At 43.3% G+C, this 23562-nt stretch overlaps 1 protein-coding gene across 3 annotated transcripts in view; it reads right to left on the bottom strand.

The window, feature by feature from the left end:
• LOC309522446 (uncharacterized protein) overlaps positions 1-22736 on the bottom strand; it is a 41004-nt gene extending 18268 nt beyond the window's left edge. The window contains exons 1-3 of one of the 3 annotated variants that reach the window (XM_082205720.1): positions 22455-22736; positions 14647-14751; positions 1803-2111 (exon numbers count right to left, since the gene is read on the bottom strand). In XM_082205720.1, coding sequence (XP_082061846.1) covers positions 1803-2111; positions 14647-14686 — 349 coding nt within the window. In that variant the 5' untranslated portion in view covers positions 14687-14751; positions 22455-22736. Of the gene's footprint in view, positions 1-1802; positions 2112-7937; positions 8256-14646; positions 14752-22454 lie in introns of those variants that run through there. The other 2 variants (XM_082205719.1, XM_082205718.1) reach the window with 2 other exon arrangements.
• Positions 22737-23562: the final 826 nt, after the last annotated feature.

Genomic DNA, 23562 nt, shown 5'->3' with positions numbered 1-23562 from the left:
TGCCAAAAATGTTGTTTTTGTTCCAGGCCTTGCAGATTGTGGACAGAGTGGATTGTTTTGGAAAGTGGCAGAAGGACATTTCTAAATTTGTCTGGCAGGGCAAAAAGCCCCGAATAAAGTTTAAAATATTAACTGATGCAAAGGAGAGAGGGGGGTTTGCCCTGCCGGACTTAAGGTTATACTACGAAGCTGCGGCCTTCTGCTGGATGAAAGATTGGATTTTATTGGAAAACACTGATGTCCTAGATCTGGAAGGCTTCAACAATTCGCTAGGTTGGCATGCGTATTTGTGGTATGACAAGGGGAAAACACATGGAATGTTCAAAAACCATATTGTCAGGAAAGCAATATACATGGTCTGGAAAAAATACAAAGACTTATTGGAAAGTAAAACTCCGAGGTGGATTTCACCAATAGAGGCCAAAGCTCGGAAAACATCCAATATGGAGGCATATTGGCCGAAATATTGGGAAATAATAGAGAATATTGGAGGTAATTGGAGATTGCAGAGCTTTGAAAAACTAAAAGATAAGGTGCAAAATTGGCTACACTATGCCCAAATTAATGAGGTTTTCAAGCTAGATAAAAAAATAGGATTCCAGGTGGAAAAATCGAAACTTGAGACAGAGCTGTTAGAACCAAAGACCAAGGTAATATCGAGAATGTACAACTTGCTGCTTAAATGGAACACTCAGGATGAGACAGTTAAATCAGCCATGATAAAATGGGCTCAAGACATTGGTTATAACATCATGTCAGAAGACTGGGAAAAGTTATGGACCACCGGTATGAAGTTCACGGCATGTAATGCCTTGAAAGAAAATATTATGAAAATGGTGTACAGGTGGTACATGACCCCAGTCAAACTTGCTAAGATATACCATTTGTCTGACAATAAATGTTGGAAATGCAAGGAGGCTGAAGGGACATTTTTCCACCTCTGGTGGACGTGCCCAAGATTGAAGGCCTTTTGGGAAATGATCTATAATGAGTTAAAGAAGGTGTTTAAGTACACCTTTCCCAAGAAACCAGAGGCCTTTCTTCTGGGCATTGTCGGCCAGAAGGTGTTAAAAAAGGACAGAACTTTCTTTATGTACGCTACAACTGCAGCAAGAATCCTTATCGCCAAATACTGGAAGACCCAAGATTTGCCCACACTGGAGGAGTGGCAGACGCAACTGATGAACTATATGGAATTGGCTGAGATGACTGCAAGAATCCGGGACCTGGGAGAAGAGGCAATGGAGGAGGACTGGAAAAAATTTAAAGACTATTTGCAAAAGTATTATAAGTTGTATGAAACATAAGATGACGTATGATTCAGAACGCTAGCCCCAGCAACGAAATTTAATTATTTATGAAATTGTTAACATTTGTGAAAGAACCAAAGTCTAAATGGGTTAAAATGATATCAGGTTATATTTTTAGAGTAAATGGAGAACAAGAGATTTAAACTTAAATTGCAATTGAAAATATAAAGAAATATATGAAATAAGGGTATAATTTGCTGATGACTTTATTATCAAGAATGCATTATCCGGGGGATGTGGGGAAGTCCAATGGAAATTTGAAAAAAAGTTATTGAAATGGAATCCTTTGTTTTCTTTTCTTATCTTTTCTTTTGTTCTGTTTTTTCTTCTGTTTTACTTGTAATTTGGAAAAATGCAATAAAATTATTATAAAAAAAAAAAAAGCATGCTTGGAATTGCAGCCTAAAACTGGTAGGCAAGCTTAACAATGAAACTGGTCCAAGCTTATTCACAGGCTGGCCTTCATCCCTTTATTCCCACTCTTGTTCATACCTTTCTGAGGGTGCATACTGCCTGCCTGGGCCAGGCTGAGGTTTGTCGCAGGGGCAGCGTATTCTGGTTTTGTGCCCATGCTGCTGCTGGCAGTCTCTGCTCTCTTTGTGCCCAATACCTTCTTTCCAAATTTGGACAACTTCTTCGGCACACCTCCCTGCCCCAGATTTTGGCCATTCAGGTAGTTGGGGAGCGCTGCCTCCTTCCTCCTCAAGACACTGTTCTTCAGGATCGAAGGCTTTTCATCTTTCTGGCGCAATCCCTTTTCTCCTGCAACACTTTCCACACCGGCTACAGATTTGAGGGTCTCTGCAAATTCGAAAGGGGAAACAGAAACCACGACACCTCGGTTATTTACTTAGGGTTTGAAAAATGCACATCCTGCCTACCTATGTAATAGCTTCTAAAATTATGCCTCATCAGAGTGACCAGGAAACAGGACCTAAGTCTGCATTTTGTTGTTGTTTAGTCGTTTAGTCGTGTCCAACTCTTTGTGACCCCATGGACCAGAGCACGCCAGGCACTCCTGACTTCCACTGCCTCCCGCAGATAGCAGATAGGATCGGATTTGCCCCCTAAGGCCTGGGATCATTAGGGGCAAGAAGCAGGTCAAGGTGCTACATCTGTGGTGTCCCTGAGGGCATTTCCTTTCTCCTCCCATGTGCATCAATGGCTGCCAATAAGTCCTAACAGAAAAATCAATGTGCTTCCCTTGGGAGTACTACAGCAGGGTGGTAAAACCTGACCCTGGGTTCTAATGTGATGAGGGGTGCAGGGCTCATCCAGACTTCCTTTGGCATCCCGCTTTCCAGGCACAGGTCCGGGATTTAAAGTTCCCTGACCAAGCAGTTTTGTGTTTGCCCCACAACTTTCCCTGGGAAAGCCCACGTTTTACTGCTGAATTGGAGCAAATGACCATCTGTGGAAAACCTGATTTCCATTCAGTGGTAAAATGCAGGTTTTCCTGGGGAAAACGCCGAGACAAAAAACAAAATACTTGGACATGGAGCTTTAAAGCCTGGACCTGTTCCTAGGAACTCTGCACAAAAGGAAGTCTGTGTGAACAAGTCCCCAGAGAAAAGATTTTCTCTCTGGGCACTTCCAGGTGGCCGATTGTTTTGGGTGGGGTTCAGTGACGCACTGGCCAATCACACTTTTACAGTTGATTGGGAGGTCTCACACAAACAAACCCACTTCCCCAAAAGACCATAATTTCTTTGATAAGGAATATGGCAGGAAAATGCATGGGGAAACATGTGATAGCCCTTGCTTTGATGCAACATCATCAAACCTCCCTGGAAACAGATCAGGATGAATGTTCAGTAAACAGGCTGTTCTGGGAGCAACCTCTCTTTCTGCCTCTCTCACAACACTAGGACCGAGGGTCATCCCATAAAGCAGAATGGTGGGAGATTCAGGACAGCCAAAACTATTCACACTGTGCATAGTTAAAACCTCCCACAATATGTAGTGATGATCATTAACCTGGATGGCTTCAGAAGAGAATTAGGCTTATTCCTGGAGAATACCGTATTTTTTGCACCATAACACTCACTTTTTTCCTCCTAAAAAGTAAGGGGAAATGTCTGTGCGTGTTATGGAGGGAATGCCTACGGGTGGCATGCCTACAGATTTTCCTCCTCTAGAAACTATGTGCGTGTTATGGTCGGGTGCGTGTTATAGAGCGAAAAATACGGTAAATCTGACCATCAAAACCAGCCACTGGGAGAAGGCTGCTGTATTGCCTTTATGTCTGGCTTGTTGACTTCCTAGGAGGCATCTCACTGTCCACCGTGGGAAACAGGATCATGGATCGGATCAGAATTTAGGGCTAGACAAGACAGAATCGAGGCGACTGGGATTTAAATGCATTGTGCAGATGTAGACATTCCTTCGACATTCACAGCTTCTTGGTTCTCCAAGTGGTAGGGAGTTCCAAGGACAGCCATGACACAGCTAATTTCCTTATGCAGAAGGTGAATACTTGAGACTGACAGCATTTTTGTGACAATGTGTTAGTTACATGTATACAGTTTGAACTTGTGGGAACAAGCAAGGGCTCCAAACAGGGTTTGGGCAACCTATTTCTTGAAAGTTCATCCTGAGGTTAGTTTGTCTGCCACTGAGCATTTGTCTTGCATTCATCCTCATCTGCTATTAGTCATTTGTTCAGCCCACACTTTTCAGTGCATTTCTCTTTTTTTATAATATATTTATTAACTTTTCAAAGGTTATACAAAAAACAAAAAAAATACAAAAATAAAAACACATATAATTCCATTCGCTTACTTTCTTTTAACTTACTTCTCAGACCTCCTCATACCTCCCCTTGTTGTATTCCAATTCAAATTATTCATTCAGCAAATCCTCGCCATTAATTTTCACTTAATTTTCCACCTTTCTTTCTCCCCCCCCAATTATCTTAATCATTACAGCTGATAACCACTTAAATTCTAACCAACATCATTCTAACATTCACTAATTTTGTAATATTTCCCAAGATAGTCCTTGAATTTCTTCCAATCTTCTTCCACTGACTCTTCTCCCTGGTCTCGGATTCTGCCAGTCATTTCTGCCAGTCCCATATAGTCTATCACCTTCATCTGCCATTCTTCCAGAGTGGGTAGATCTTGTGTCTTCCAATACTTTGCGATAAGTATTCTTGCTGCTGTTGTTGCGTACATAAAGAATGTTCTGTCCTTCTTTGGCACCAATTGGCCGACCATGCCCAGGAGAAAGGCCTCTGGTTTCTTCAAGAAGGTATATTTAAATACCTTTTTCATTTCGTTATATATCATTTCCCAGAAAGCCTTAATCTTTGGGCACGTCCACCAAAGGTGAAAGAATGTACCTTCAGTTTCTTTACATTTCCAACATTTATTATCGGGCAAATGATAAATTTTCGCAAGCTTGACTGGGGTCATGTACCACCTGTATATCATTTTCATAATATCCTCCCTTAAGGCATTACATGCCGTAAATTTCATACTTTTCAGTGCATTTCTCCACCATGTCTCAAACAGCAAGAAGGCCAGATTAGCAGAATACCTCTTTTCCCATCCACCCCAATTTCTGCCACTATGTTTTTCCTGGTGCACACACTCTCTCACATTGGTATACAGTGGTACCTCGGGTAAAGAACTTAATTCGTTCTGGAGGTCCGTTCTTAACCTGAAACTGTTCTTAACCTGAAGCACCACTTTAGCTAATGGGGCCTACCTGCTGCTGCCGCGCCTCCAGAGCATGATTTCTGTTCTTATCCTGAAGCAAGGTTCTTAACCCGAGGTACTATTTCTGGGTTAGCGGAGTCTGTAACCTGAAGCATCTGTAACCTGAAGCGTCTGTAACTCGAGGTACCACTGTACACAGACATATACGCAGATAGGACACTGATCTCAGCTTCCAGCATGGCTGGTAAGATGTGTCTAGTACTTAGTAGCCAGCAGCTATCACAAACCATAAATGCTAATTTAAGCAAGTATCCTCTAGGAGTCAGTGCCCCTTTTAATAACATTCCCCTCACAATACTTTTATGTCTGCTTTCCCCTACACTGCACACTTCAATGCTGTCCTTAAATTCTATTTTGGAAACTTCAGCTGGTGTAGAATTCTGCCACCCAGTTGCTTGCAAGGACATATTACTCCAGTTTTTGCTCATCTGCACTGGCTTCTTGCTCACTTTGGGGCACAATCAGGACCAGCCTTTCCAAATGGATTAGAAAGGTCCATATAATATTAATTTATTTTATACTCTCAATGGAGCTACTGCAGTCTGGGTCAAGTCGATCCTGGGTGAAGCATAACATGATGAATGCTCTGACTTTGTTTGCTGTGCACATCAACAGAATATTTTCTGCTGATTCTTTGTGCTATCCATCAAAAAATCTGGGTCAGCCCTTGCCAGAGGACACATACACAAGACCACACTTTTTTTGACTTTGAATGAATGACTGCTGAATCACAACTGCTCTTTAAGGCTGTATTTCTAAGTTGATTTGCTGCTGGAGTCCTTTAGAACTGCTAACTGCAAAGAATTGCCTTTCCATATTAACTGGAAGTGGAATTAAAGCAGAGGTTCTGCATAGCATTATATTGGTATTAGTTTGTGGGTGCCTTGACTCCCCTAAACTCCTGGGTCTGGTGGGTCTTGGAGTTTGAGCAGTGCTTGGAGTAGTAAGATGTGCTGTCGGGTGCTGAATTAAGCAGTGTGAAAATACAGGTCAGCCTGATGATGGCTTCTGAGTCCTTAACAGAGAACAAGGACAGGGGGGATAAGCCATCAGCCAGCAAATGGGTGGAGCCAGCCCTGGGCTCTGGGTAGTTAGCAGAAGACAATGCCAGAGTTTTTAGGAGGAAGAAGTTTCAGGATTGCAGTTGGGTATGATGTAAGCAGGAGGAAATACAGCTGCAGTTTGCAAGCAACAACATGCTGAAGGGCTGGGGGAGGTCAGAGCACAATGTGGGCTGACACTTTGAATCTGAGGCTGCAGGAATGGGAGACACAAAACCCTCCTGGAGTATGATGCTGGGAGCCCCTCCACCGGAGGCTCAGACCATATATGTGAGTAAATAAACCACATCTCATAAAGACATCACAGTCTCTGCTGTGGTAAGCACCTGGAGCCTGAAATCTAACTCTGCTCAGAGATTGGGGTGGCATGTAGCAATATTATACCATTGTTAAACAATATATACCATAGCTAAAATCTTTCTGCAATGTTTGCTGGCAAAAAGTTTTAGTCAGAAAAAGTCCTTGCCCATGTAAAATGAAAATCCTGCCCATGCTATTTCTTTCCGTTGACTGGAGGATTGTTGGTGATTGAATAACCTCAGTTAATTGTCCATGTTGCTGTTTCTCTTCCTGTTTGATAGAGAGGCTTTGATTACTGGTTTTCTTGCTCTTTTACTTTTTTATTTTTTATACTAAACAGTGTTATTTTACTATTATGTTTTTTTAAACAAAAACCAAGTAGTTAAAGACGACCACCACATCCATGAACAGAACACAACACTGGGCAATTAACAGTCTAAACCTATTTACTTTGATGTCCATCTTACAGAGTCTAAAGCATGTGTTGGATTGCAGCCTAAAAGATGTTATTCAGCAGTAACCCTCCAGACGGAATAAACAGGAAGCAGTAGTATGGGGAGGACCTGCAAACAGGAACTTTAAAGCTGCAGTAGTCCTGAAAAGCTTCAACAGTCTGTGGAGACAACCCCCCAAAACACACACATATACCAAGTCTGCAAATTACAGTACAGGAGACTAACACAGAAACCAATGGACTACAATTATTTGACAACAATATAATTTCTTTTCTCCATTAAAAGTATGTGAACAAAGGGTGGCAATTTCAGATACCAGTGTGGAAGTAACCATAAATGTTGAGCAGAGGCTAGCTCCATGCATAAATGTATACTGAAAAAAATGTGGGGAAATGTGCTTCCTTTTACCCCAGGAAAAACAACTGAAGGCTTAAGGAACATATTTGTCCCCAGATGTTTGTTATCTGGGCTCTAGATTACATTTTGGTTTGCCTGGGGCTCATTGGCATAGCCATAGCCAAGAGGCCAGTGCTCACATGCAGTTTTGCCAAATGGCTCCAGTTGCTGCCATGCGCCACTTGCTAAGGGGCTTATTCTCACATGGCAGCGCAATGCACACACATTCAAATTCATGGTCCACAACTTCATTTACAGCATATGCAATACTACAAATGGTACTACCACCAACCCCTCCAAGCAAAAGCAGCTTGTGGGAATGTTTTCTTTTGGTTTTGCATCCTCCAGCTCTGGCAACGGGGTAAGATTCTAGCTGAGCCTGCCTGCAAAATCCCAGCTGCATGTGGGACAACTCCTATTCGTAAATGTGGGCTGACACACTGCAGGACGGACGGGGCTTGACAAACACGGCACAAAGTATTGAAGCTGAGCTTCCCTCCTTCACGGTTGCCTTTTTTCTGCAAGTGTTCACAGGGGTGAGAGACTGTAACAGTTTGGTACATTTCACTATTTTGTGGTAGTCTGCACGGCGGCCCGCTTCGTGACCCCACTGCTTCACTTTTCAGCCACGCCCCTTTGGAAGCCCCTCCCTTAAGCAGTTCCACCACCCACATGGCCTTCCCCCTGACTCACCTTCCGCCACACCCTGCCCCAAGATGAGCTCGCTTGCTGCCTGCTGCTTTTGTCGCTTCCCGGGATGGGCTGGCCCATCTGGGGCAGGAGAGGATGAGGAACTCAAGCCCTTGCTTGGGCTTTCAGGTTTTTTCCGGGCAGCCCAGCCCAGGGGAGCCCACAGAGCCAAGGCAAAGAGAGCAGGGAGAAGGAGCTTCATGCTTCCTCTGCTTTCCAGACTGCAAGGCTGCAGAGCTCCAGGCTGGTTTCACCACTCGGCGCATATTCCTGTACAGGGAGAGGTTTATATTCTTCATCCCCACAACTCTGACGATGGGGAGGGAGGGAGGGGGGAAGCAGGGCTTTGACGGGAGCAAATGGAGGGAAAGCTCTGGCAGGAGCAAGGGGGCTCTGGCAGTTAATGTCCGTTGGGGGAGCCGGCTCACCTAAGACAGGGGAGTTTGTCTCTTAGCACCTGGCCAGGCTCCGAGGTCTCACTCCAATGAATGGCACTTCTGTGCATGCACACAACCAGCTACTGTGCAGAAACCGTGAGCGGCTCTTGTTAGAGAAGGCGATTTGACGCCTCCAGGGCCTTGCTAGCCCATCCCAGCACACTGCCAGGTCTGTGACTACAGAAACCAGCATCCGTCTGGTGGAGGGGCCTGGGGGTTTGCTGGCTGATGACGCAGCAGAGGGCCCTACGGGGGTCCAACATGGTCTCAGGGATTTGGGCAGGTTGTGAAGCTTCCCTTGAATGAGCCCTTTGTTTGGGGGCACCATAGCGCTCAGAATGGCCACTGTATCTCTCAAAGCAATGGCTTCCAAGCTGCCTTCTCTGGGGTACCTTGGAGGTTCCTCCTCTGAAGCTTACCAGTCTCACCTCAGTTACAAACTGACAAGTTTACCACAGCCTACTCAGGTCACCACTACTTTCCCTGCAATACCTCGTCCCGAGGGGTGGGTGGGTCTTTAAAATATTTTGCAACCACTGATCTTCAGAAGATTCCAGGGTGGTGTACAGAAGTGTTAATAAAACTGTTCACACAACAAAGGAATACAATCTTATTTATTTTAAAAAATGTAACAACAGCAGCAGCAGCAATTACTATATAATTTGGGAAATGTTTGTCCAGTATTGTTGCCAAACTCAGCACAAAAGTTCCCAAGGTGGGGGGGGGCAGGGCCTTGTGTGGATGCCGGGTGCCATTTTGAGTCAAGATGGTGGACAATAGCATCACTTTGGTGCAACATTGCCTTTTTTTTTGCATAGGTTTGGCCACATCTCAAGATACCATTTCCAAATTAGGCATGTGGGTTCCTGAGGAGGGGGCAGCAGTCTTTGTCAATGTTTGGGTGCTGGGCAGTTGTCCTTTCTTTCTCCACACTGAATAGCTGCCAATCTGCTTTCATGAAGATTAATGCTTTCCAATGTGTATGTGTATATGTGTATGTGTATGTATGTATGTATGTATGTGGGACGTGGGTGGTGCTGTGGGTTAAACCATAGGGCCTAGGACTTGCCGATCAGAAGGTCGGTAGTTCGAATCCCCATGACAGGGTGAGCTCCTGTTGCTCGGTCTCTGCTCCTGCCAACCTAGCAGTTCAAAAGCATGTCAAAGTGCAAGTAGATAAATAGGTACCGCTCCGGTGGGAAGGTAAACGGCGTTTCCATGTGCTGCTCTGGTTCGCCAGAAGCGGCTTAGTCCTGCTGGCCACATGACCTGGAAGCTGTACGCTGTCTCCCTCAGTGAATAAAGCAAGATGAGCGCCGCAACCCCAGAGTCATCTGCAACTGGACCTAACGGTCAGGGGTCCCTTTACCTTTACTACCTATATAGAATATATAATTAGTTTAATGTCTTCTTAAAAAAAACCCACCACACTTCACCATGCAAAAGCAGCTTGAACATAAGTGGGCACATGATGCAAGAGGCAGTCCCATTAGGTCGAAACCTCCACTTTCATCATCCCATGTGAAAGACGTGTGTGCCGCCTGCATTTCCAGCTTCTCACCAGGGTCTCCCAGGCGGAGAAGGAAAAGTACTGGGTTACTGCCTATTCTCCTGTCTCGTCCCAGTTGGTGTGTTGGTCAGTGCAGGCATGATTCATCTGTAGGGACAGATTCTCCAGACAGGCTAAATGTGTTTGTCTTCTTTGCGACCAATATTATTTGCTTCCTTCTGCCTCAGTCTACCCATGACTTCCTCATTTTTCATAAATGTGTTCCGTTAGTTTTGCCGTTATTGGTTTGAAGTGGCATGTGCCTCCACATAGGGTTGATTTGGGGTGAAACAAGGAGAATATTGTCTATGGTTTACAAATGTCACATTCTTTTATTTATAGCCTGAAGTGGTACTACCCGTAAAAAGCTATACCTGAAGCTGGGAGAGAGAGTAGTTTTTCTCAGGTCTAAACTAGACATGATGGGGTTTCTCCAGGAATACTTTGGGACATCAAATTATTTTGAAATCATATTTTTCAATATTATCCTGACCTGTTGGTAAAGATCTTTTCTCCACTGCAAAATATTTGACTGCCGACTCCACCCAGCTGCCACTTTAATGGAAATAATTTTAGGAGGTCATTTTTCCTACTGTTCTTTTTCAGACAGAGACACCTTACCCCTTTCCCCTGGCTGCTTGTGAGTGTGTGAAATGCAGATGAGTCATGTCTACCAGCCATTACCTAGACCTCTTAGCTCCCATAGAGTCATGTCACCAGAACACCAGCTCTTCACGGTTTCCATAAAATTGGAGACTCTGGTCAGATATATCCTTGGCCCTCGGGACAATCCATACTGAGAACCCTTTTCACAGAAATCTGTTGGGAAACTCATAAAAATATCCTACTTTGATACCAATATGTTTTGCCTCACAGGGCAAATTGTAGCTTTGGTGTAATATCAATCAGAAAACTGCTCTGTGGAGGAAAGGGTTAAACCCTCTACACACACACACACACACACACACACACACACACAGTCACAGTCTGAATTTAAGGGCTGCAATTGACCATATTAAGGAATCTCTTGCATCACATCCAGTTGGCCCTTGAAATTGATCATCTTTCTCCAACTCTGGTTGCCATTTTTTTTAAAATTACTACAGATGTTTCAGTCCTATGAGTCACCGTAGCACTGAAGGAGCCGTGCCTTTCTCAGATCTTTGGAAGAGATGGTGACAGGTCTGGCAACAGCTGCATGTGTGCACTGGTATGCAACATCCAATCATTATCCGCCACTAGCGACCAGGATTAGGATGGTGCTGGAGTTATGGTGATGCACATCGCTGCTTGCTCATTTCGGCTGAAACTGCTTCATAGGCACAGCCAGTAAAACTATGAAGTTGCAATATGGAAATGCATTAAATGCTCATTTAAAAAGAGATCTTCCAGATCTGCCCCTCTAATTAAAGAGAATATTGAAATATGCCTGCAGTGAGTGTGTGTGCTGTAGAATCTAGCCTTCAGAAGAAAAAGACAAAAAAGTCAAAATCATAATTATGCACGTGCTACAATTCCACAGGAATGCAGAAAAATGCACAGAAATCATATTCCCAATAATTTTAGATTTCTTGTTTGAAAAAGCATCTTTCTAGTCTTGAAATGCAGTTATCTGCTAAAGCCTTTGAAACAGGAGAGTGGCTGAAAAAGCCTGTATACACATTACCAGCTTAAAGCACATGTATAGTAAGTCATTATTTCTCTCAATTTGGATTGAAGCTGGTTTTGGGGGAAATGCAATCAAAACACAGTATTTCATAAGAAACGGCAGGATAAATATGAATTGTGGCTAACATCATGTGTACAGCAGTGAGAGTCCACTGGATGCAAACTGGAGAGGACATGAGGCCTAATATTCCCAGTAGTGGGGCTTCAATGCCCTTCAGTCCCTGGTCCACCCCCTAACTAGGGAAACAAACCTGAATAAATTAGACAAGTTAATATGAATTACAAATACATGCCCAATTTATATATTTAATACAGGAATTCAACTTTTCTTGGCAAAAAAATTGAATGATCTAGTAGCAGAATTCTTCATTCATTTATTTATTGCATGTTTACTCAGAAATGTGTTACACTTGTTTTATTTTTCTAATAAATTACTACCCCAATCAAAGCTTGGCTTTGTTTTTAAAACATCTCATTTGTTCTGAGCCAGTCTCATGATTTCAGTGCCAGCACTTATTAAGTGTTATTAATAAGCCTGCAATTCAGGGCTATTAACCAGCACTTTTCCTAACAAACATACTATTAAGTACTTGTCAGTTCGTGAATGTACCGTAATTCCCTCCTATAGTGAACTGACATTGTTGAAATGAAATGGGGACACCTACACATAGATATGTCTACATAGAAAATGACATTTTATGAACAGCAAAAGGTCAAAACAAAGGCTAATTTCAAAAAGCTTAAGGAACTACTCAGTGAAATCCCATAGTCAGAAATACTCAGAGAGAAGAGGGTCCAAGATTGATCAGAGTTTCTTAAAGGTGAAATCCTGAAGTCACAAAAGCAGACAATTCCAAGAAGAAAGAAAAGTGAGAGGCATCTAGAGAAACCAGTATGACTGCTTAAGGAGCTTAGAGATGAGATGAGATTTAAAAAGGGCATGTATCAGAAAGGGAAGAAAGAGAAAATATATACAAGTAACCAACATTTGCAGAGAGAAGGTCAGATGAGCCAAAGTTCAGAATGAACTCAAGCTTGCAAGAGAGGTAATTTAAAGAGGTTTCTTTGGCTATGCTTGAAGCAAGAGAACAAGCAAGTTAACAGGTCCTTTGCGTGGAGAAGATGAAGATATGCTATTGGGTGACAGAAAGACGGTGGAACTGCTCAACACCTACTCTGTTTTCACCCAAGAGGAAAGCAGTGGCCAACCTGGTGAAAACTGGATAAAGAATGCAAGGAGGGAGCTGCAGCCCAAGACAGGAAAAGAGGTGGGAAGGCATTTAGTTGACAGTCCTACAGCTCTCTCTTTGGCGATCACTCGTAGCCGAGTAAGATTGTCTTCCATAAACACGGTTTTAACAGTGACTTTGGAGGCCAATTCTGGATCCACAGGTCCTTCCACTGTGGGGATATTGGTTTCCGGGGGGGGGGAGTTGATCACAGTATGCATTTGCCAAGCATGCCTTCCTCTTGGCACGTTTCTCCCTTGTGTCCTGAGTTCAAGTGTCTTCAAAGCCCATGACACCTTTGGTAAAGGCTGTCCTCCAACTGGAGCGCTCGCAGGCCAGTGTGTCCCAGTTGTCAGTGTTTATACTACATTTTTTTTAGATTCCTACATCACAGGGGTTGGACAACATGACCCTGAGGGGGCCCAGCTTTACAGTTCTATGATTCTGTTATTCTAACCTGTGTGACAGAAACCTGTGGGTTCACAGATGCTGCCTATCCACCTTCTTTAAATAATCAATTAACCAATAGAGAGCTACATGTGTAGCTTTTTCCTTTCTCCTCCGGTGAAGAGGCTACATCCTAATGTTTTAATGTTATATTTTAATCCTTTTTAAATTGTATTTTAATCAACTTGTTTTTATTAATGGTTGTTAGCTGCCCTGAGCCCGGTCTTGGCTGGGGAGGGTGGGGTATAAATAAAAATTTATTAGTAATTATTATAATAATTCTCAGCATCCTAAGCAAAGTAGTTCCCAGGATTCTTGGGGTGAAGTCATGTGCTGTAAATGTGCATTGTGTATGTCACCAGAATGTTGATAGCCTAAAGCATACCCTCCAACATACCCAGAGGAAAACTGGAGCACACATATTTTGGGGCTGTGATCTTGTGGGAGCCAGGTGACTCGTTGCTGCATCACACTGTTGACTCACATTGAGCTTGTGGTCTACTAAGACCCCTTGATCCTTTTAATGTGTACTACTGTCAAGCCCGGTGCCCCCCATCTTATATTTGTTTATCTGGTTCTTCCTGCCTAAGTGTAGAAGCTTACATTTGTTCCTATTGAAATTCATTTTGTTAGTATGGGCCCAATTCTCCAATCTTTTAAGGTCATTTTGAATCCTGATTCCGTCTTCTGCAGCATTGGCTACCCCTCCCAGTTTGGGGTCATCTGCAAATTTGAGGAGCATCCCCTCAATGCCTTAATCCATGTCATTTATAAAGATGTTGAACAACAATGGGCCCAGGACAGAACCCTGTGGCACCCCACTTGTCACTTATTTCCAGGATGACAATGCACTATTAGCGAACACTCTTTGTGTTCAGTCAGTCAGCCAGCTACAAATCCACCCACAAGAATATCATGGGGAACTTTGTCAAAGCCTTTGTCAAGATACACTATGTCCACAGCATTCCCCTGATCCACCAAGCTTGTAACGAGAGAGAGAGAGAGAGAGAGAGAGAGAGAGAGAGAGAGAGAGAGAGAGATTAGAGTCATCTAGTATGACTTGTTTTTAAGAAACCCATGCTGGGGCTTAGTAATCTCAGCATCTTTTTCCAGGTGCTCTCCACAAGTTTGGAGTGCGAATGACTGAACTGGGGAACCTCCTATACTTGTGAAGTTGTCCATGCATTTTAGAACCTTAATATGAGTAAGATATTTAGGGCTGGGGAAAGGTGTCACTATTCCTTTTCCTGTACCTTAAATATGACCCAAAGTCCAAGGGGCCAGGTATAGCCATAAAACAGAAGCATGCCACTTAGTGACTTCAGGATATGCTGCAAAATTTTATTGCAAGTCCCCCTTATAGGAACAATTTATCTGCCCACCTGTACAGCTGTCTGCCCAGATTTCCTCTCCAAGGCTCATCCCTGCCTAGTGAACACATGGCTTCAGTCAGCAGCTCCTGGTCCTCTTACATGTGGTGATGCAGCCTTGGGAAGCAAGAAGATGGGAAGACCGATAAATAGAGAGGTAAAGTTTATTACCCTTCTTTAATCCAGAAGGGCTGCTGATGTGTTTCCCTCCCCTTTCCTGTTTTCATTCAACCTGGCCTCATTCTACTGATAGAAACCATCTTTCCCTCAGCCCAAGCGGCTGGTTCCCATTATGACACTACCCCCTCCCTGACCCCCTGAGAAGGCTGCTTATAAAAAACAAAACATTTTATGTAATTTTGTCCAAATAAATTCATGGCACACAAGACACCACCCCAGGCTCAGCTTGGGACATTCTGAACTTCTAGCTTGGACGACTTCCCAAGCTTGGCTTGTGAGATAAGACATCAGTCAGAAGAAGAAGAAGAAGAATGGGCTATCTCCTCCACCAAGCATAGAACAGGTCAAGGAACTAGTTTACTGAATCCTGGAAAAAAAGGGGGGATTTTTGATACAATGCACTCCTCTCCCCTCTACATCTCTCTGTCAGTCTGCTCTCCCTTGTACAGTACAAATATTTGGTCTGCCAGCAGCACTGCAGAAGCTAGGCTCAACATGGCATGTAGCAGCCAGTAACATCCATCCATTAACTTCCATTATTAAGAATATATCTGTGCACAAATCTATATGTCTGCTGCTCTGTTCTTCATATGCTCAAATGTATGCATTTGAGTCCTTAGCTCCATACCAGTCAATGATAAGAGAAGGTGGCAACTGATCTACCCACCCAAAACTCTGGGGGGGAAATCATCTGGAGTGCTTTAGAGTCCACATCAAATTGGATTATCCACATATTGGGTAAACTCAAATTTGTATGGGAAAGGAATCAAATTTGGTGTTGTTTGAGGGTAGCATCATGTGGATTATGTGAATTTAATGGAAATGCAAACAGCTGCTAACACACAGTGAAGTCCAGTGTGAACGAGCTCTTAGTGAGGCTAGAAGTGTACTTTGAATTGCACTTGTGTTGAGAGAACTGCACTGCCTCACAATTGGATCCCAGGCATAACTGAAAAGTGCTGGTTTTAATATTTAAAGCCCTAAATGTTTGGGGTTTGATACTCCTTTCCCCATCCAAATGCACTGATGTTCTCAGGTGGGGCCTTCACCAAGTGCCTGACTTGAATTGTCAGATTTTAGGTTGGCTGGCAAAGTGGCAAAGCCTTTTCTAGGGTGATGTCTGCCCCATGAAATTCCCCGGTGACGTGTGATGGGTCTGTTCAGTTATGGTTCCCAGGAAATGAGCGAATACTGCTTTAGCTAAGAAAGCATGTGGAATTTAAACCCCAGTCCACTTCAGACCATATTGTGACTGCAGTGGGAAAGTCTGTAGCTGCTACGGTTTTGTTATACTTCTGCTTTCCTGTTTTTAATAAGTGAAATGTTATTGATGTAACTGTATATCTTCCGAGTTTTTATGTTGTAGGCCATCCTGAGGGATCTGTTAAAAACTGTGCAGCAGAATATAAACATGAATAATAAACAGCAAATCCTGAGCCCTCTTACTCAGATTTAAGTCACCTTGAGGAGTCTGTGGGACTTCTGAGTAAACCTGCGTACGGCTCATGACCTGTAACCCTCAGCCTGCTTCCTTGGAAGTAAACCCTCTTGGAAGATATGGGTCTAGGGCCAAATTACACATCCACTTCACCCCATCACAGCCATGGCTTCTAGCTTGTCGTGTTGTGGGAACAGCAGAACAACTGGAGCCGTTCTGGCATTTAACCAGGAACAATTTATTGTTATAAATTGTCTGGAAAATCCAGAAAATCCAGGAAAATAGATTGGTACAGTACAGAAATAGCAAGTTATCTCAGCTTGACTTTGGGGCCTAGCTCTTCCCGTGTCCTTGAGGTGATATACAGTGGCATCTTGGTTCTCAAACTTAATCCATTCCGGAAGTCCGTTCCAAAACCAAAGCGTTCCAACACCAAGGCACGCTTTCCCATAGAAAGTCATGCAAAACAGATTAATCCGTTTCAGACTTTTAAAAACAACCCCTGAAACAGCAATTTAACATGAATTTTACTATCTAACAAGACCATTGATCCATAAAATGAAAACAATAATCAATGTACTGTACTATAAAATAAAGAAGATAGTATTGTAGATGATAAAAATAAAAATTACATTTATTTATTTTTTACCTGCACTGATGATAGTCATTGTTTGGAAGGGGGGCTTTTATCCATTTCTGCAGTCACACAATCAATCAATCAGTAGCTGAATTGGGCTCCACACAGTCACAAAAACAAATTAACCAAAAAAGCCTCAAAACAAAAATGCAAAATAAATAGCAAAAACAAAAGCGCCAAACTTAATCCATTCTGGAAGTCTGTTTGTCTTCCGAAATGTTCGAAAACCAAGGTGCAACTTCTAATCGGTACAGGTCCCTCAGAAACAATAGCTGACAGCCACATTAGACGAACGGCTTCCGAAGAACATTCGAAAACCGGAACAATTACTTCCGGGTTTTCGGCATTTGGGAACCAAAGCATTTGGGAACCAAGGTACCACTATACTTGCAACTGCTACCGCTTCTACTTATGTAAAGAGTTTCCTGACCTGAAGCATTCTGCCATAATGCACAGTTGCCCCTGGAAAATGCAGTAAGGCATGGGTTACAGCCAACTCAATCTGTGTGGTGAGATGTTGTTGGTAGTCTACTGTATAGCCATCATGACTACTGGCCATTGATATCCTTTTCCGCCACATATTAAGGAATGGGATGTTAAAGAGGCCTATGGAAAGAATAAAAATACTTGTCAGGAGAGCCAATATGATGGGCCATTAATTTATAGGAAATACATAACAGAGGGCAGAAGGGATGAAGATATTGGCTACCAGCCCTCCTTTTCTCCCTGTGGCAAGGCTATAGTGTTTATCCAAGGTACACTGACTTGGTCTTCCCATTTTGTTGCTCCAGATCACTGGAAAGTAGGATGTTCTTTAATATGACAATCTCAGTAAATTATTATGTGTGGCTTGGGTTGCCTGAGGGAAGACATTTGTTACGATTGTGCAAGGATCTGTCAAACAACAGTACAAACAAAAATGTTTTCAGACAACTGAGGGACATGAGAAGGCAAACAGGACTTGGTATTATAGATGGAAGGTGCAAGGAAGGAGAGAAGGAAACTAAAAACATCATTTGAGCCAGGCCTTGCTGAGGCTTTGCCCCAAAACTTGTTAACTTCTTCATATCAAGCTATGGACAAAACACAAGTAGTGAAGAAAGTCTGGAATTTATTGAGCTGCAGGCTTATCACACACAAGAATAGAATACCAGGCAGAGGGCCTTCTCAGTAGTGGCACCTGCCCTGTGGAACACCCTCCCAGCAGATGTCAAGGAAATAAGCAACTATCTTACTTTTAAAACAAAATAAAAAATTCCTTCCAGTAGCACCTCATAGAAAGTGTGCATGTACACGAAAGCTCATACCAATAGCAAACTTAGTTGGTCTCTAAAGTGCTACTGGAAGGAATTTTTTTATTTTGTTTCGACTACAGCAGACCAACACGGCTACCTACCTGTTACTTTTAAAAGACATCTGGAGGCAGCCCTGTTTAGGGAAGTGTTTAATTTTTAATATTTGGTTGGGAGCCACCCAGAGTGGGTGGGGAAACCCAGCCAGATGGGGGGTATAAATTATTATTATTGTTATTGTTATTGTTATTGTTATTGTTATTGTTATTATTATTATTATTATTAATGACAGCTCCTCCTTTCTGCTACTGGGAGCCCCAGGGACGTAGAGGCTGAGACGACCTCCGCCTGGCCAGGCGACACAGCACATATGTTGGTTCAGGCCAGCATCATAGCTCCCCACGCTGCCTCTCTGACTCAAACCCAAGGTTGCTCTGTGCCCCAAGTCCTGAGGCCTAATTGCTAAGCTAGCTTCCCCTGGCTTGATTGTTCAGCTACCTTGATCTAGGCCAGCAGGCAAGCAAAGTAATTCATCTACAGCTGTGTTGTCTCTGCAACAGGGCATTCAAGTCAGCAAGGAGGCTGCATTAGAATCACTTCTGCTTAGCTTAGGGGAGGCATGAAACCTAGTGTTATGAAGGGTTAATTGTGCAGGGCCACCCACACCTCCTTGTATTAACCATTTGCCTTCCACATTTCCACTGCAATTCCCTGTTAAAGGCACAGGAGCAGAGGTTGGAAAGCATACACCTACACTCCATCTAAATGTATTTTTTGACCATGGACCAGATAGCCTGGACCTTTAACTCCCATCCTCCCCCCCCCCCCCTGCCGCCGCCTCCACTGCCACATAGGCAACTATGCTGGCTAATTTGGCCACCTCCATCTCACATCCTGCAGGCCAAGCTCTTGTTGCCGGGCAACAGTAACACAAAGGCCCAGATGAAAGGAGGTCTTTTACAGCAGCGCTTCACTTGGTGCTGCACTCAGCTCATCCTGCGCTGCAGTGGGCAGGGGGGGGGGTGTTTGTGCAAAGCTGCAATGATGCCACAGTGCTGCTGTTTTTTTGCAGAGAGCCTTCTCCAGATGTGGTTTTAAAAACCTTTCACTCTACATGGAACGGCCAAAGCGTTTCTGAGTGGCACTGACCTCCCTTCCCCCTCCCCATTAATATTCTCTGCCATTCTTTATTTATCCAGACACTTTTGAGTCACAGGTGACCCTGCCAAGCAGTCCGTCTAGACGGAGAGTCATTCCCAAGCTATTCGGCTTTTCATTTCCTCCCTCCTGCAATTGGTGAAAACTACCCCCTTCCCCTCGACTAGGCCAGCTAGGTCTGCTTTCCTTTCAGATCGCCACGTGTGGAGACTGGCTTGAGCCTGGCTGCATCTGATGGGTTGCCCAGCAACAAGAGCTGGGCCTGGAGTATGTGAGGTGAAGGCAGCCAAATTAGGGAGCAAAGTGGCCTAGATGGCAGAAAGCAGCACGTGGTCAGGGGAAGGGTCCTAACCAAACACACTGAGGTGTAGGGTGGCCAAATGTTTGATCTGCAGCAATCAGCAGGAGACTTTACAGAACAGAGATAAGAATACTACTCACCATACTGTGAGAAATGTCGGTTAGTAATTTTAATAAAATTTTGGTTAAAGGTACAGGAGCAGTACAGACTTCTTTCCTAACCAGGCGGCAACCAACTTACAAAAGAAAATCAACCTCGAGAATATGAGTTAGCTCAGCTAATATACTTATTTATATTACAGCAAATGTGTTGCTGTTTATTCACTGTAGAGTGTAGAAAGTGATGGATCTTGCCTCTCCTCTGAGAATCTCAGTCTGCAATCTCAGTCATACTTTATAGATTTTAATTTGCCTTTTGGTGTATTGTTTTAAATGAAAGGTGGAGTAGAAATTTAAATAACAAGCAAACCAGCACTTTGGTCAATTGAAGTGTTATATTCAGATTGCCAATGAATTAAAGAGCCACACTGAGTTTAATATATGAGAACATTCAATGGTTCTGCACAACTGGACTTTAATGCCTTGAGCACAGCTGCCATGCAGAATAGCATTTGGAAAGTTCAGAGTTTCTCCCTTTTTTTAACTGCAGAACAGTTCAGGGAGAAGCTGCACCTGCAGACGTTCCATTTCCTTCACACCATTCATGCTTACATGAGCAGGCATGTGAGCAGCAAGCAAGCTACTATACAGTACTTGTATTTCTTGATGCTCAAAACCTGGTCCAGGAGCTGGTGTTCCCACTAAAAAACTCCTGCCAGATTTGGGCAGTGGCATCAGAAGGGGAGCAGGAGGGTCTGATTCAAATCTGCCCCACTGTCCTCCTCCTGGCCTCACACAGTCTCTTCTTCTGAAAATCATGCTTTTCATTCTCAGGAGGAGACATGCTCACACCAGCTCACTGATGCATGCTCCTCTTACACACATGAGACAGAATCCAAAGGCTCTGTGTAGGCTTTCCATGTGTCGGGTTGGAGCAGGAACTGGGAGGATGCTGTCAAACTGGACACAAATGAGCTTGGGGCGCCCCCTGCTGATGACTGGCAGGCATTACATTAACCAAACCGGCCACTGGTGGCCATTTGAGGCCTCTCAAAGGTATAATAAGGCCAAAAGAGAATGAAAAATAACGCATAAACGGGGAATGTAATATTGGTGTGTGCGCGCAGTACCAGAGTCTTTTTCTTTTTTGTTAATATTTTATTTCATTTATAAAAAGAGTGAGAAGGAAAAAAATAATAAAAAGCGAGAATGAAAAGAAAGGAAAAATACATTATTACCATACATTAATATACAGATGTGTATATTCTTATTCAGATCTGTGGACATAAAGCTCACACATTCCCCAAACAATTTTGTTTTTATTCACTATCACACATTATGCTTCTGCTGAATGTACGTCTTTCAAATATTGACCCATGTATGTGTATATGGATATTCACATCTGATGCTTGTTCACAATGATGTATGCACAATTTTTCTGTATCTTTTCTACTTCTTGAAATATTTTTTAAAGTTACAGTAAAACCATTACCATCTATATTTGCATCATCAAGTTGAATCCAACATTTTATCCTATATGAAAGCACATTTAAAGAAAAAAATCGAGGAGAGATTATGGGAATTTGCATGGATGCAATAATAATAACAAAAGCTTTGGAGGCAACTGGACAACACTGTATTTGAAGAGACCAGAAAGGCCGCACCCAGAGTAGATCACAATTCTAGGGTTATGTGTGCAATATGGTTGCCAAAACATAGGCACTACAAAAAACAGCAGAACAATTGGAAAATGTTGGCACTGGAATTAGAACTGTAAAAAATTGTACTTTTTTGTTTTTTAAAAATCTCAAAAACGACTTTAAAGAAACAACTCCATATTTGAAACTATTAACTTGCAAGTTCTGGTTTCCAAAGGGACAGAGATATGTCTTGACATGTTAAAATGAAATACCTGTGTTTGACTACTCAGAAGGCAATCCTGATAGGCTCTTTGGGGACTCTTCTACATATGTATGTTTCAAACTTATAAACGTACCATACAATAAAAAAATGGAAGGGGGTATTACCCAGAATGTGAACTTACAAGGCAGATAGTTGTCTTGCTGTTTAGCAGTTGTGCACCAGTCTGATACATGCATACATGCATTGAAAAACAAAGGAGAAGGAGGGCAAGTCTAGTAAGGCTCCACCCCATATTGAGAAAGGCAGTAACCCACTTTTTGGGGGTGTAAAAAATGTGGGGGGTTCAGTACAATAAGGTTAAAAACAATAGCACAATTTTAGCATTAACTTGGAATGGTGACTTCAAATATTCCTTGATGTGCTTTCTGCAAAACTTTTGCCAGACTTTGGTGGCGGTTTGGAGTGAATCAGACAACACTGGCTTTTGGGTTGACCCCATGACCCCCAGGTTTGAGGGTCTATTGCTCTGTTTGTGGGGCTTCAAAACACAGGGTTTTCGCTGCAAAACTTTTGCCAAACTTTGGTGCCAGTTTGAGGTGAATCAGACGACATTGGGGTTTTAGGTGTTAACTACAAACCCCAGTTTGATGTATCAATTTGTGGCGCGCTGCAAAACACAAGATTTTTGCTGCAAAACAGTTGCAAAACTTTAGCACCATTTTCAAGGGGATCCCAGATTTTGAGGTTCACAGTCTTAAAGTGGTTACTAATAAATGTTACAAGATACAAAGTAACATTTTGCTTTTAAACAAGCTAGCAATGCGGTCCCATTTTCCTTAAGTCCTTAACTCACTTCAATACTTTCCTTGCTCTGCTCCCAGAGAGAGATCCTAAGGAACTTACTTGTTCACCATCTCAGGTTTCAGCCTCCTGCTGCGAGAGATTGCAGCTCAGTTTCCAGGATGAGTCACCAATTAGCCTAAAGGCTGAAACAAACATCCAACCTCTTTTGCCTCATTTGCCAGAGTGAAACCAGCTGCGCCAAATACAAACTTTTCTGCTTTGCATTTTAAATACAGTGCATATAAACATTGCATTTTATGCGCATTAAATCTTACATCTTTAACATGGGGAAGGTTGTTGAGCCCGTGGTGGCTAGTCAGTTCAGATATGACAATGGATCCAAACTACAAGAAAGAAGATTCCACCTAAACATTCGGAAGAACTTCCTGACAGTAAGAGCTGTTCGACAGTGGAATTTGCTGCCAAGGAGTGTGGTGGAGTCTCCTACTTTGGAGGTCTTTAAGCAGAGGCTTGACAACCATATGTCAGGAGTGCTCTGATGGTGTTTCCTGCTTGGCAGGGGGTTGGACTCGATGGCCCTTGTGGTCTCTTCCAACTCTATGATTCTATGATTCTATGATTCTATGACTGGGGGGAAAGGAAAGGATTGTGCTCCAGATTCAGAACCGAAAAAGCCTTGGCATGTTGGCCAATGACCTTTGAGTAACTCCTGCCTTTCCATGCTGTTTTGGGAAACCAACGCTGTGCAATCACCTTCCAAGAAGGCTGGCATCTCAAGGTGGCACGCCTGGTTCTCTCCCCTCCCCGTTTATCCTCATAATAAGCCTGTGAGGCAGGTTAGGCCAGGCATAGGCAAACTCGGACCTCCAGATGTTTTGGGACTACAATTTCCATCATCCCTGACCACTGGTCCTGTTAGCTAGGGATCATGGGAGTTGTAGGCCAAAAACATCTGGAGGACAGAGTTTGCCTATGCCTCCAGATGTTTTGGGACTACAATTTCCATCATCCCTGACCCTGGTCCTGTTAGCTAGGGATCATGGGAGTTGTAGGCCAAAAACATCTGGAGGACAGAGTTTGCCTATGCCTCCAGATGTTTTGGGACTACAATTTCCATCATCCCTGACCCTGGTCCTGTTAGCTAGGGATCATGGGAG

Source organism: Podarcis vaucheri (assembly GCF_965113315.1).
Source record: "Podarcis vaucheri genome assembly, chromosome: 17".
NCBI classification, from domain to species: Eukaryota; Metazoa; Chordata; class Lepidosauria; order Squamata; family Lacertidae; genus Podarcis; species Podarcis vaucheri.
This window is presented reverse-complemented; position numbering and strand designations above follow the sequence as displayed.